Raw genomic sequence first — 15170 nt, 5'->3', positions numbered from 1 at the left:
AATTAGGAAGTTCTAGAATTCAATTTGATACTGTGGAAATCTGAGCACAGGGAATGGAATCAGGAAATCTCCCCTGCCAAAAGAGGAAGAATTTTGGATTAAATGAGGCTTAATTCAATGCACCCTCTTTTCATGTGAAACCAGCAATTTTCATGCATTTTTAAAATCTTTCTCATATTCTGAGGCTATACGGTGGTCAGACTAAATGATCTGAAATTAAGAATACCAAGCTCTAGTGTCATAAGTAATTAGTGGTGTTAGAAATGCCTACTATCCAGGCTGTAAACTTGCTTGTCTGTTCCTGACAAGCAAAGCAGATGATAACACAAAAACAGAAAAATAACAAGAAATATGTTTTAAAACAATATTTTGATTAAAATAAAAGCAGATTAGTGCATTTTGCAGTGTCACCAGCTGTTATTAAAACTTGTCCTACTTGGTACAAACAAGAGACCTTCAAGATTCAAACAGCCCGTGGTTTCCCTGTATGTCCTGAGATCTTTCCCTCATGTGTGTTTGTGCCATACAATTCAGGCAATTAAAATGCAAATGCTCTGATGAACTTACTGGTCTACCAAATTGGCTCCTCAAATGCCTATTGAATTTGCAACATACCCCTATGAATATTGAGAATGGCATTCTTCTCTTTGCAGTAGGCCTTGAGTACTATGGAACTGGTTACCAGATACTAAAGGCTTTCCTTAGTCTTTCAGGAGGTTTCTGCGTAGATTTAAGCACCCTCAGTGTCAACAAATGATAGCCAACAAACTATGAAAGCCTGACAGTCAGTGTTGGATCGTGTCTTAGAGATGGTCACATAAGTGGCATCCTGTTTAGACACCACTGAAACCCATGAATCAATGGCACTGCTCAAAGAAGGAAGTCAGACCATCCAACAGATCTCAGCTTGTATGAACAACGGTACATAAGATGAAAGGGCTTATCAATTTAGAGATGCAAACAGGAGAAAAGCTTCCAATTTATCATGGTAAGTTTCAGGAATGGTAATGTGAAATTGCATTAAATTAGATATGTGATGTCAGATTAATCCTTAGATGATCACAGGGGCAGGTTAAAATAGTATATGTATTTTTGCTGATTAAGGTAATAAAAAAGACCCAAATGTGACTTATTCCAGAGATGAAAATCATCCAGCTTCATTACAATAAGCAACATACATATTCATAGTTGTGGAAATACACCACATAAAGTAGACTAGATACTTAAGGGTTGTCATCTCCACCTCCATCTTCACAGAATCACAGAATGGCTGAGGTGGGAAGGGACCTCTTGAGATAATCTAGCCCAATGCCCTGCTCAAGCAGGGTCCACCTAGAGTCAAGCACTGTGCCCAGCTAGAGTTTGAATATCTTCACAGATGGAGACACCACAATTCCTCTGGGCTACCTGTTTCCGTGTTTGACCACTCTCACAGTCAAAAATTCTTTTCTTGTGTTCTGATGGAATTTCACAGGTTGTAATTTGTGTACGTTGCCTCCTGCCAATGAGGCAGACATCCTGCTGGGAGTCTGTTACAGGCCACCCAACCAGGATGAAGAGACAGATGAGACATTCTATAAGCGACTGGCGGAGGTCTCGCATTCGCTGGCCCTTGTTCTTGTGGGGGACTTCAACCTACCGGACATCTGCTGGAAGTATAACACGGCAGAGAGGAAACAGTCTAGGAGGTTCCTGGAGTGTGTGGAGGATAACTTCCTGATGCAGCTGGTGAGTGAGCCCACCAGGGGAGGTGCCTTGCTGGACCTGCTGTTTACAAACAGAGAAGGACTGGTGAGAGATGTGGTGGTCGGAGGCCATCTTGGGCTTAGCGACCATGACATGATAGAATTCTCAGCTGTGAGTGAAGTAAGGAGACGACTCAGCAAAACTGCTATCATGGACTTCCGGAGGGCAGACTTTGGCCTGTTCAGGTCACTGGTTGAGAGAGTCCCTTGGGAGACAGTCCTGAAGGACAAAGGGGTCCAGGAAGGCTGGACAGTCTTCAAGAAGGAAATCTTAAAGGCGCAGGAGCAGGCGGTCCCCATGTGCTGTAAGAAGAGCTGGCGGGGAAGGCGACCGGCCTGGCTGAACAGGGAGATTTTGCTGGGACTCAGGGAAAAGAGGAGAGTTTATCACCTCTGGAAGAAGGGGAAGGCAACTCATGAAGAGTACAAAGATCTCGTTAGGTCAAGCAGGGACAAAATTAGAAAGGCAAAAGCCCAGCTAGAGCTCAGTCTGGCCACAGTCGTAAAGGATAATAAAAAATGTTTTTACAAATATATTAACAACAAAAAGAGAGGCAAGGAGAATCTCCATCCCCTACTGGATATGGCGGGGAACATTGTCTCCAAGGACGAGGACAAGGCTGAGGTACTTAATGCCTTCTTCGCCTCAGTCTTTAATAGCCACTCCAGGTATCCACAGGATATTCAGCCCCCTGAGCTGGAAGACGGGGATGGAGAGCACAATGTACTCCTCATAATCCAGGAGGAAGCAGTCAAGGACATGCTAAGCCACCTGGACACCCACAAGTCTATGGGGCCTGATGGGATCCACCCGAGAGTACTGAGAGAGCTGGCGGAGGAGCTTGCCAAGCCACTCTCCATCGTTTATCAGCAGTCCTGGTTAACAGGGGAGGTCCCAGAAGACTGGAGGCTTGCCAATGTGACACCCGTCTACAAGAAAGGCCGGAAGGAGGATCCTGGGAACTACAGGCCTGTCAGCCTGACCTCTGTTCCAGGGAAGATTATGGAGCGGTTGGTTTTGAGAGTGCTCACAGGGCATCTGCAGAACAGCCAAAGGATCAGGCCCAGCCAGCATGGGTTCATGAAAGGCAGGTCCTGCTTGACCAACCTGATCTCCTTGTATGACCAGGTGACCCGCCTAGTGGATGAGGGAAAGGCTGTGGACGTTGTCTACCTGGACTTTAGTAAAGCCTTTGACAGCGTCTCCCACAGCATTCTCCTGGAGAAACTGGCGGCTCGAGGCTTAGACGGGTTTACTCTTCGCTGGGTGAGGAACTGGCTGGATGGCCGAGCCCAGAGAGTTGTGGTGAATGGCGTTAAATCCGGCTGGCGGCCGGTCACGAGTGGTGTTCCCCAGGGCTCGGTTCTGGGACCAGTCTTGTTCAATATCTTTATAGATGATCTGGATGAGGGAATTGAGTGCTCCCTCAGTAAGTTTGCAGATGACCCCAAGTTGGGTGGGAGTGTTGATCTGCTGGAGGGTAGGAGGGCTCTGCAGAGGGATCTGGACAGGCTGGATCGATGGGCAGAGGCCAACTGTATGAGGTTTAATAAGGCCAAGTGCAGGGTCCTGCACTTCAGCCACAACAACCCCATGCAATGCTACAGGCTTGGGGAGGAGTGGCTGGAGAGCAGCCCGGCGGAAAGGGACCTGGGGGTGCTGGTTGACAGCCGGCTGAATATGAGCCGGCAGTGTGCCCAGGTGGCCAAGAAGGCCAACAGCGTCCTGGCCTGTATCAGGAATAGTGTGGCCAGCAGGAGTAGGGAAGTGATTGTGCCCCTGTACTCAGCACTGGTGAGGCCGCACCTTGAATACTGTGTTCAGTTTTGGGCCCCTCACTACAAGAAGGATGTTGAGGTGCTGGAGCGTGTCCAGAGAAGGGCAACGAAGCTGGTGAGGGGTCTGGAGCACATGTCTTATGAGGAGCGGCTGAGGGAACTGGGGTTGTTTAGTCTGGAGAAGAGGAGGCTGAGGGGAGACCTTATCGCTCTCTACAACTGCCTGAAAGGGGGTTGTGGCGATGAGGGTGTTGGTCTCTTCTCCCAAGTAACTAGTGATAGGACAAGAGGAAATGGCCTCAAGTTGCGCCAGGGGAGGTTTAGATTGGATATTAGGAAAAATTTCTTCACTGAGAGGGTGGTCAGGCATTGGAACAGGCTGCCCAGGGAGGTGGTGGAGTCGCCATCCCTGGAAGTGTTCAGAAAACGTTTGGATGTGGCACTTCAGGACATGGTTTAGGGGACATGGTGGTTCTGGATTAATGGTTGGACTTGATGATCTTAAAGGTCCTTTCCAACCTAGTGATTCTGTGATTCTGTCCTGCCACTGGGCATTAATGAGAAGCGTCTGTCTCCCTCTTCTTCATTCCATTCCATCAGCTACTTATACACATTGATAAGCTCCCTCCGAGCCTTCTCTTCTCCAGGCTGAATAGTTTCAGCTTTCTCAGCCTCTCATGAAAGATGCTGCAGTCCCTTAACTCTCTTCATGGCCCTTTGTTGCAGTCACTCCAGTGGGTCAATGTCTTTCTTGTACTGGGGAGCCCTCACCAGTGCTATGTAGAGAAGATCTTTATGCAACAAAAGTAATAATCAAGGCAAGACAAGGTCTGAGGAGTCAACTCAATGATGAATTGAAACTTCAGAAGAAAATATTTTATTTCGACACCTTCACATAGAATGGTCGTACAGTAACTCCAAAAGTAAGTTATTTCATTGCACTGAATTAATCTAAATTCACTCGTCCCTAGAATAATCACAATCCATGCCAGGAACTAAACACAATTAATCTGTTTCCACAAAAATCTTGGACAAAAATCTACATTACAATGAGGTTAATACTTCCAAAGTCTTCATCGCCAAATTATTTAATATGTCATATAATATTGAGATACTACTGGTTTTCACAGAATTTAGGGAACAAGAACTATATATATCTCTCACCGGTCATGATGAAAAGTAAAGGCAGACACAAAAATGGGGTGAATTAGTGTGACTCTATGGAATTCAATGCAGTTTCACCTGATTTTGATACCGAAAGACACCTTTTCCATATAAATATACATTTGCACTACAACCACTTTTTTCAGAGATCACCATAGAGATATGCAACGGAAGTTAAAACAATCACTATGTCTATAAAACAAATTCCACAAAATAAAAAAAGATGTAAGATATCTCCTCCCCAACAGGATCAGTCTGAATTTTTATATACTGTTTCTTTGTGAAAGATTCAGGCTCAGCTAAAGCAGATCAGGAATCTTTTTTGACCCGTTTAAAATATTCCTTCTTAAAAAAAAAAAAAGTTATGACTATTGACAGAACAGACCTGAAAATCTGCAGGAAAGCAAACTTAATTGGTATCACATGTCCATGTCTTCTAAACACATCATCCTCTGAACTAAGAGAATTAATTCTCCTTGTCCCCTCCAAAATCTACACTATATGTTCCATACATCCATTTCATTATTGTGCACAGCACTAAACCCAGAATAATTAAAATGGAGGCACTTTAGTAATACTATTCATGTAACACAGACATATTTAACTCTACAAGAGTTCAACTTAATTTACCTCTTAAATAAGGCTTGAATTCTAAAAAGATATTGGAACATATCAATTAATTGGGAGAGACTGCCAGAAAATTACTTCACTGCTCAAACACACATTTTCTGAAACTTTCTGTAACTTTGTGCAAGCTTTATTTAAGGGATTAGACTTTGGAGGCTTAACTATTGCTGGATTAAAAAAAATCCACTATAGATTACTAAAACTTAGTAAAAACATTTTAAAAATACCAACTGAAAAGTCATAGTCAATAAAAAAACCCACTAATTTGATAATTGAGCCTCAACTTAGCCTCTCCCTTAATTTTATTCCATCTGTATATTTTGGGGTATGGTTTGTTTACTTCCTTCATTACACAGAAACAGCTGCATAATCAGTCACTGAACTGATTGCAAGAAAATTGAGCTGATAACATTGTTACATATCATCTGTAGTTAATATCTTATACATTTATTAAAATGGTATTTTTTACATATATGAATAAAAGTGAAAAACAACTGGAGTCTGCAGTGTGTGCTAGCAATCATTGCGGGTGGGTAAACTGACAACATGTAACTGCATATTAAGACAAATGTAGAATTTAGACAAAGTATTCCATCTCTTTTCAGATGTATACTTTTAAACCTCAGGAACTGTTTTCAGTAGATGTCATGCCTTTTAACTTGAAAAAAGATAAGCGCAAATAAGCTCCCAATTGTCTCCCCAATATGTAAACCACATCTCGGGCTGCTGTCTCTGTTTCGCCTTTGAAGTTTCCCTGAAATGTCATGTGTTGTGAAGACTGCTGTGCATAAGCAAGACAATTTGCTCACTCTCAGAATTCTTACCGGTTTCCACCGCTATTTGGTATCCAGCCTCTAGTCTCCGAGATGACCTTTCCAGCCTCTCTGTGTTATCGAGCAGATGTGCCCTCTGAAAAAGAAAAAGGGAGAGAGAGAAAAAAAAAAAAATCAGGCAGCAGTCTACAATGTTCTCCCCCCTTTTTAATTGTGCTTTCATATTCCAAAACACAAAAATATCCACGTATATTTTATGGAAGAGCCTGTTAGCAAGGACCACTGGAAGGGGCAGGTTCTATGATCAATCATAATTATGTGTACCAATCATTTTTGTTTTGAAACATGGAATATGTGCTTCACTCTTATTGCATGAACTTACAAAACAGAATGCGACTATTATACAGGAAACCTGTCTGAAGAGCATTTCCAAAATAGATTTCCCTGTGACACATGTATGCAAGCACCCATGATTTCTATTCAACTACACTTTGATGAAACCATCACTTTAAATGCAAGTGGTAGTTTTTAACATGAACTTAATTTTCTGCAGAGGATATATTTCCTTTATGTGTACTACTCAAGTGAGGTGATAAAAACGAGATATTCACACAGAATACTGAACAGCATGAATATTCTTCAGACTGTTTGATGTAAAAAGATGTAGAAACAAAACACTGGTTTCTTGATTTACATCTCTTATGCCTAAATATATAAATAAATATATAAATAAGATACACACATGCAGGTTTAAGATACTTTTCCCAGAAGTAATTTGCCCATTTATGAGATAACAATAAACTCTAGTAAAAATGCATCTTCCAATACATTTTCACTCGGGGAGGCTGTAACAGTGAAAAAGTGAAATTATTATTTTCATTAGTTTATTCACCACCCAAAATGCCAATATTTCAACATGTAAGCTCATTTCCTCTGGAAATTTGATCCTAGACTAGCTCTAATCAAGCCATCAGAAAGCAGAAGTCCCCCCTACCCCCCTCCAGTAATCACACACACCTCTCCAAGCACCCCTTTACCCAAAAACAACATTTTGGATATTTGTCAAAAAATATTTCCTACAACTTTGCCTTGTTGACAGATGTCATTTAAAAATTGAAGAAATGCTTTCTAATAATAATAAAAAAAGGAGGTGCCATACATATTATCTGAGTGGCTGTCTGCCGAAACGATCTACCTTGCTCTAATGAGCCCCTATGGATCTTGGGAGATGCAAGCTGTATTGACATGCACACTTAAGCTAATACACCTAGACCAGTGCCTCCAAGCTCTAGCAGCCAGGGATGCTGACAGAATATCTCGCTTCTATCTTCAAAGAAAGGAAGTGATTAGTATGTTATCATTACCATTCAAAACGTGATTTCCCTATTCCCTCCCGGCATAGGTGACACATCTCTGAGATGCGGCCAGACGATCGAGGCAGCTAAAGCCACATCAAAGCTTGCCTTGAATTTTTTTCTTTCCCCCCCTCTCTTTTTTTTTTTTTTTTTTTTTTGGAAATCATTAAAACAATGCATTTAGATCAGCACAGATAGGACCCAATGTGAAGGTCAGGAAAGCTGCAATAACAGTCTATAATAATTAATAGAGTTGTCTAATACACAGTGGATAGGTTAAGAGTAAATTGCAAGAAAGACTTTTGCATTCATGGGGGGCAGGCCACCAAGAAAAAAAAAAAAAATCAGCACAAGCACTTAATAAAATTTAAAACTGTACGTTACAATGCTGTAATTGAAATCACGACAGCAACTACAACGGTGCATGTTCTTAAGACTTGTGGTCAATCTAGATAATTAGTGTTAATTGTGCTTAATTTTTTTCATAACATCTGCTTGTTCCTCTCTATTGCCCATCAGAAGAAAAAAAAAGCGGTGTAAGCCTGCAGTGCCTTTCTCCAAATACTGCCCCCCGAATGATATTAAAGAAGAACTAGTGTCAAATATTTTAAACTTTGTAAAAAACATCAGAAACCTAACACTATTACATAAATGTCTCTCACGAAAGAAAAGTAGAGGAGAAAAGGGCGTGGGGGGATATAAAGAAGGAGTTTAGAAGGTAAGAGTCCTAAAAGTTAGAGAGGAGATACTTTAAAAAAACCCAACATAGGCTGGGAGTGAGCACAAGGAGTAGAACACTATAATTACAGAACAGATGTATAGCATTGTAGTGGTATACTGGAAGTGAAAAGTCTATCCTGCTATGTTAAGGGAGAGGGGGGAAATAATCAGTTTTCACATTACAATGTAGAAAAGCTACCCAACAGAAAGAATTAGCATTTAACTGTATATTTTTATATACTATATACGCCACATTTAATCTAAAAAGTAAATTATAAGCCTACAGTTCAGTTCAGTCTTACTGCGAGCAATTAGACTACTAAACTCGGGGCTAACATTAACTCAGAGATGTTTCTTACCTGATTTCAGAACCTTTCCACCCAAGCCACTACATAATGAAACCTAATTTTTATTACAAAGGGTGATGTTATTTACATGGTTTGGGTTTGGAGGCACCCTGTCCTTTGGTCATGAAAGCAGTGCCCTACCGTAGCAGCTGATGCTTTCAACTGCTTCCCACCCCTCCCCAAACTCCTTCTCCCCCAGTATCTACCCCCGGCTCTCTGGGCGGTGGGCAGCGAGGTGATTCAGTGCGCCTCGCAGCTTCAGAAACAGCTTCTACCTGGAGTTAGAGAAGGAAGTTTGGCAAAGTGGCACGCTATCACTAGAGATTTAGTCATTCCATGTGGGCTGGATTCAAACTGAGATCTCAGGAGCTCAAAAGACAGAGCGACACAGCCTCCATGGAAGCCTGCGTACGGCAAGTGTGCCAGAATAGAGCCCTGTAATGAGAAGGAAGCGCAGATTTTATTAACAAACAGTATGGCAAACCACAATTTCTTTTAAGATCAGTTCATACCTCCTTAGGAGAACTGTAATTGGGTATGCCTTGATGTTTCACTATGTGACGAGTTAAGAATTATGCCTGAGTCACTGTACTAGCCTTCATTTAAACTTTAATGTGCATTTTGCATTGGGTATAAAAACACCATTGCCATCGCAACCTATCTCACGCATAGCGGGTACCTAAGTGCAGAGAAGAGAATGCTAACAATTGCTTTTTAAATTATTTCTCTCTCTGCCTGTACAATTTTGATCTAGACAAAATAATACGTTGCTTTATTTAGTTCTATTTGCTGCTGCTTTCACAATATGCAGAGAGGAAAAAGTAAACTTATGAGGCTAGCAAGGAAAAGCAAGAAAGAAAATTACCAAAAGCAATATAAAAAAATTTTAGATGCCTAACAAAGAGGATTTATAAGCTCCAAAAGGTACAACTGAGTTCAGTATAGCTCCCAAGTTGCAGCCCTATGCAATAACATCCTGAATTTTCTTATTTGCCTTCACAGCTATTTCAAAAAGAAGAGCAGTTAGGCAGCAGCTTTATTCTTTATATCTTATCACATTTTCAGAGTAAATTTACAAATTAGGAATCTTTACATTTTTTATATATAACTATAATCTATATTTGCAAGCAAAAATGATCCTACTACATTCTTTTACAAAAACACAGGAGCAAATGTGCAGGTGTTGACAAAGGGATGAGCAAATGAACCTTGTTCTTCCGAAAAATCTCAGAAATCAGGCTGTAGAAGCCCTTGCAACAATATTGTCATCTGTTTAAATACTGGGACTATCGGGGAGGGGAGCTCAGCAGTGGTGGGAGGGCTTTCATGTGGTTACATGTTTATTTTGTTGTGGGGGTTTTTTTTTGGTTTTGTTTTTTTTTTGTTAACTGTTTTCCTCTGTAGCTTTAACATATTAGTATCAGCTCCATGAGAAGAGAGGAAAAATGAAGCATTCAGCAAATTAGTGAAAGAATCTTTATATCACAAATTTCTTACTGTTTTTAAGAATTCTCTGTAATTGTCCTTAATCTGGTTACTTTACAATTCTTTGTCATCACAATTTCTAAAACTTACAAATCCTTTCCTGCAGAGCTCCGTATTCATTACTGATATGTCTGGGCACGCACGTTTCAAAAAGATACCAGACAAATATGTGATGTTAAAATACTCATGCTTCTAAATATATTTATTCAAATACTTCACTGGTTCAAACTCTCCGTACGAAACCCTTCAGAAATCTGACCTATAAGTAATCTTGACTTTACCGAGACCTTCTTTTTGGCAGCTATCGGGGAAATAATAAAAAAACCAGCATTTCAGATACCTGCTTTACTACAGTAGTAAGTAACAGAGGAGATTAATTTCAGAAAATATACTGAAACATTTGGAGAACTGACCATTAAAATAGACTTCTCTCTCTAAATATTTATGAGTCATTTTATAACTGGAAGAAAGGTGTTCTGGAATACTGATCTCTAGTGTTACACCCACGGAGGTACAGCACTCACAAATAAATAATAAATATTGATATGTGTGTGTAGGTCTACCTGTACTATATTTTCGGTGGGTATACAATATCCAATATAATACATAAGCTACTTGGATACCTCACACTGAACTCAAAACATTGTGAAATACTGTGTAATTTTTACAGTGTTTCAGCACAGGTTTTTACTGAAGCAATGCTTTCACTTTCAATACTAGTGTATAAATGTATTTACCCTATCAAAGATTTTGTGATGCAAACATGATTATTACTGTGCCTGATCTGATCATGGTATTCTAGCAGAGATCAAATAGGGTTTTTTTTCCCCCCTTTCTTTTTCTAGGGCCTTTAAAAAAATTTCCACTATCAAAGGATGTTAATTTCTAAGGCTTGATCTAGAGATTCCTATGTAAGTATACAGTTATTAGGGAAAAAGAGGCACAACAGTGAATATTTTAAAGCAATGTAATCAATATTTTTGCTTTGTGTAGATTTCCCTGCAACAATGAACAAAAAGATCTACTTCAGAATTGGAAAGTCAGCTTTAAAGGGAAAGCTAGACAACAAAAAGCAAGAAAGTACTCACCTCTTCACGTAATTTTATCAACTGCAACATGAACGCACAAAAAAGATAAAAAGGAAAGAAATGGCAGGAAAGAAAGATCAGTTGTGTGACAGGATACAGAATTAACATTGACAATTTATCTGTTTACATGTTTAGCATTTAAAAATCACAGACAAACACATTAAAAGAACCTAAACATAGACTACATGCAGAGTTTTTTGAACGAATAAAGATCACTTTCTCACACTGTCACATTAAACAAAGAGAATAGTGTGAAATTCTCTTTTAAACCACATCTAAGACACCATCATGAAATAAAGGGGAATGACTTCATAGAAGTCTATATTATAAAGAAAAAAAACAAGTTTACTATTCCTCTCTTCGAAGACTGTACAGCTGAAGTGGTTTTGTATATACAAGTTTTCAAAATGTTTTCTGTATATTTTAGTTTTGACAACTGATTTCTTATTTTACTAGCAGGTCTAACTTATTAATAGATGACTGCTTCTTTATAGCATGCAACCAGTATTTCAATTTTTATATATCTGAATTCTAATGTAACTGTATTATCTAATTTTATCATTGAACCTTATATAGAGGGTTTTTTCCAGTTTAAAAAAAAAATCAGCAGCTTAGTTAAATGGCTCAGAACTATTTTTTATTGTATAGCATATTTTAAAATAGACAAAGAAATAGGGAACAACATTTCCCTCAGAAAAGTTCCATTCCAGGTTCCTAATCCTAGACCACTACACAGTGTGTGCATACAAACACACATTGTGTGTGTCTACTTACATAGTATATACATTTATATTTATCAATTTATACTTGTAAATCAACACACTAACACTATTAATAGTATTGCTCTGGTAGGTTTACTATAAAAATAAATAAAACCCCAGTCTGATTATCAAGCTATGTTGTAATATGCTCTCCCCTCAGAGAGATAGATAAATTATTTGTACTGGAACAAAACGTATAATTACTCACAACAAACATCTGCATAAGAGTGGCTCTTTATAAAAAAATTACAGTTCTCTCACCGATTCCAGTTGAATTCGAAATTACAACAGCTACATCATTAGCTCAGTGTATGCTGATACTTCACCTACAGTTTCTCAACGCTAATTTTCAACACGTGTGTAAACTGAGAATGTTTACTACTAATAAAGCCTCGCCAGCATGAAGGAAACAAAAGAACCTCCATTATTCTCTGTTGTTTCATATGGCTCGTCTAAAACTGAACGGACGCCTCACCCCGTTACCAAAACGGACAACGAAGCTCTAACTAGATGTAATTAGGAGGGCTACTACCACGCGGACTTAAACTGAAATGGCTCTTCAGTATGTAGCTCAAGGAACTTTGCTAGAATTTGGTATAAAGATAACTGCATTGTCTGCCAAACCCCGCTTAAATTCAAGTGCTCGGCCTATCGTAAATTGGTCTCTTTCTCCAGATCTTCCCCCCCTTTTTTCCCCAAAAAGGCAAACATTAAGGCTCTTTAGAAAGAGACGATCTGGGAGTTGATCACATAGCTATCTTTTCTTTCTGAGGCCACCATTCTTCGGTTGACTATGATACTTATTAAAGGGCCAAAGTTTAAAACTACTCTCCCGCAATAGAGCCCGTTTGGGCATGCCACCCTGCTATAATCAGTGAGCGTTTTAAAATGCTGCACATTTGTTTTTTCAATAGGTGCCAAACAAAAATGTTCTATCTTGTTTGTGCTGCATGGCTGAATTTAAGCTCTGCATGGGATTTGCAGCTAAGCTAAGTAATGGGAGAGGGTTTTTTGTTTTTTTTTTTTAACTTTGGCTGAAAGATATTCATTCAAATTAACAAAAGATGTATTTTTCCCCCATTTAACAATGCTCTTGATGAAAATGTGTTACCTTTACTTTTCTATTTTGAAACATTATTTTTATTATGCTCATTGGTCAACATTAAGCCGTGTGCAGCCACCATTTTAGGTTATGATAATCAGCATATTTTTGAAACAAAGATTTTTTTTTTTTTTTTGCAATACAGAATTCGATACAAGAGGTAATCTCTTCCTTTGTAGGCTAAAAAAAAATCTGGTTTACGCTGGTTTGAACCAGTGGAATCTCTTGTGGCTAAGCCTTCTGCTGTGACTAAAATCAAAACTGCGCCGCAGAGAGCGAGGGAGCAAGATGGGATGTGTGCCTGTGTGTGTGTGCGCGCGCGTGTGTGTGTGTCTGTGAGGCACGTCACGTGACAGAAAACTACCGAATTTTTTTTAAAAAGCTGATAACGCTACCGCCGTCTCTGTCCGCATATAGATAACGAATAAATGCTGAACTCTATTAAACGCCCTTTACACATTATCGTGGGTCGAACACACAATTTTCTGAACTTATGATGACAGTCTATTTATTTTGCTATAAACCCTCGGCATGTAACGAACAGATTTGTGTCTGGTAATGATCTGCTATGCCAGGGCTATATGAAATGATACCGACCTTCTTTAGATCTTGGGGAATTAAATTGACCAACTTCACCCCCTGGTCGGTAGCTGAAGTTTGACACACTTTATGCACAGCAAGCCCAAATCTAATATTATCGGAACTTTGTAGTCAGAAATTAAGTAGCCACAAAATATTTGTTCACCACAAATCACATATACACTGTATGTCTATACGGACACGCAATGTAACCTAATGCAAATTTATTTAAACTTATTAATGAACATAGTTGAGGAAGGAATACTATTGTATTTCAAGGAAGCTGGTAATACTGTACCTGACACTATTTTGGTCAAGAAGAAGTTCTGATTTAATCCAACATATACTTTCTAAAAAAAATATGAATCGCCACATAAAACAGTTCTGTGATTATTAAAATGAAGCCACAACTTTAAGTAGTGTACCATTGCACTGAAAAGCTCAAAATTTTCAAGGGATTTGATAAACATCGGTGGCCAGAATGACAAATAAGACTTGAAAGTAACAGAGCCCGTTTAAGACCACTCCTGGAAAATAAATAACAACCCAATGCACACAGTAGGTTTTTGGGTTTGGGGTTGTGAGGTCAGGCTTTTTTGATGAGAGAAGGGATGCCTCCTGATTCTCATCCTCTCTATGTGCTTCATCTGACTGCATTCACCAGATTCAAATTAAGAAGAAATTAAAGCATACTAAGCAATGACTTTACTAAACCCTAAATGCATTAAGAGCATTATGTCACTAGCTATCTCATCAGACAAAGATGCATTTATTTAAAAAAAAAAATGCAACAACTTTGAATGGCAGTACTGTACGATTCTTATAACTTCTTACTTTTACTTGGTAAAATTAGTTAAATCTTGGTATAATCATACCAAGGCTCTGGTATTCTAAGTCGTTGTCATCTATACATGATGACAGCTACTTATGAGAGACGTTGAAGAAAAAAAGAAGACAAAAGACCAATCATAATTTGCTAGATCTTCAAACTGTTCTTTGTACTTCAATCTTTTTTCTTGGAAGAACAACTGGACACTCATACCTACGACCCTATTCGTTACAGCTAATAACTTGTTTGTGTTTTGTTGTAACTGTACCTTTGAAACTCAAATCAGAAACCAGAAGTTGAATAAAGAAAGGATCCAAATTGTGCCCCATTTATTTCTAGACACTAAACATGGTCGTACTAGCCACTAGCAAATGTTATCATGATGACAAAGACCATACCTAAAACGTACAGCTCATATCTCTTGTTTCCTCAGCCTAGCACCCCAGTCTAACCAGATAGTCAGCATGTCTACTGGCAGGTTTCACCAATATTTGTGGATTGGTACAGGAGCAATTCTGAGCTGGCAACTTTTTTCAACAACTCCATTGCTCCTTTGCCAGAAGATGCATCCCTCCTCTTCTCTCCCCTTTCAAAATTTGCTGACTAAATTGGGGAAAAAAACCCCAACCACCTTTCAGTTTAACTATTTCAACCTAACCCAAACTGATTGATAAGTGAAAGCCCCAATATATCAGGGGGAGAGTCAATCCATCTACCTGTATTTATTCCCATCAGACAAAATTAAATAAAAAATTTGAAACATCTTCAAACATTTTATATGGATGTAAGTTATACCTGAGTGTATTTTCAACATCC

At 39.2% G+C, this 15170-nt stretch overlaps 1 protein-coding gene across 2 annotated transcripts in view; it reads right to left on the bottom strand.

The window, feature by feature from the left end:
* The window catches only part of VTI1A (vesicle transport through interaction with t-SNAREs 1A), a gene marked incomplete at its 5' end in the record, with an annotated part of 274237 nt that overhangs the window by 200217 nt on the left and 58850 nt on the right, over positions 1-15170 (bottom strand). Inside the window, 2 exons of one of the 2 annotated variants that reach the window (XM_082002562.1) lie at positions 6140-6224; positions 11084-11104. In XM_082002562.1, the coding sequence (XP_081858688.1) occupies positions 6140-6224; positions 11084-11104 (106 nt within the window). The remainder of the gene's footprint in view (positions 1-6139; positions 6225-11083; positions 11105-15170) is intronic. The other variant, XM_082002563.1, reaches the window with a different exon arrangement.

Source organism: Phaethon aethereus, assembly GCF_964289735.1.
Source record: "Phaethon aethereus genome assembly, chromosome: 7".
NCBI lineage: Eukaryota > Metazoa > Chordata > Aves > Phaethontiformes > Phaethontidae > Phaethon > Phaethon aethereus.
The sequence above is the reverse complement of the archived record's forward strand: the minus strand, read 5'-3'. Positions and strand labels throughout refer to the sequence as shown.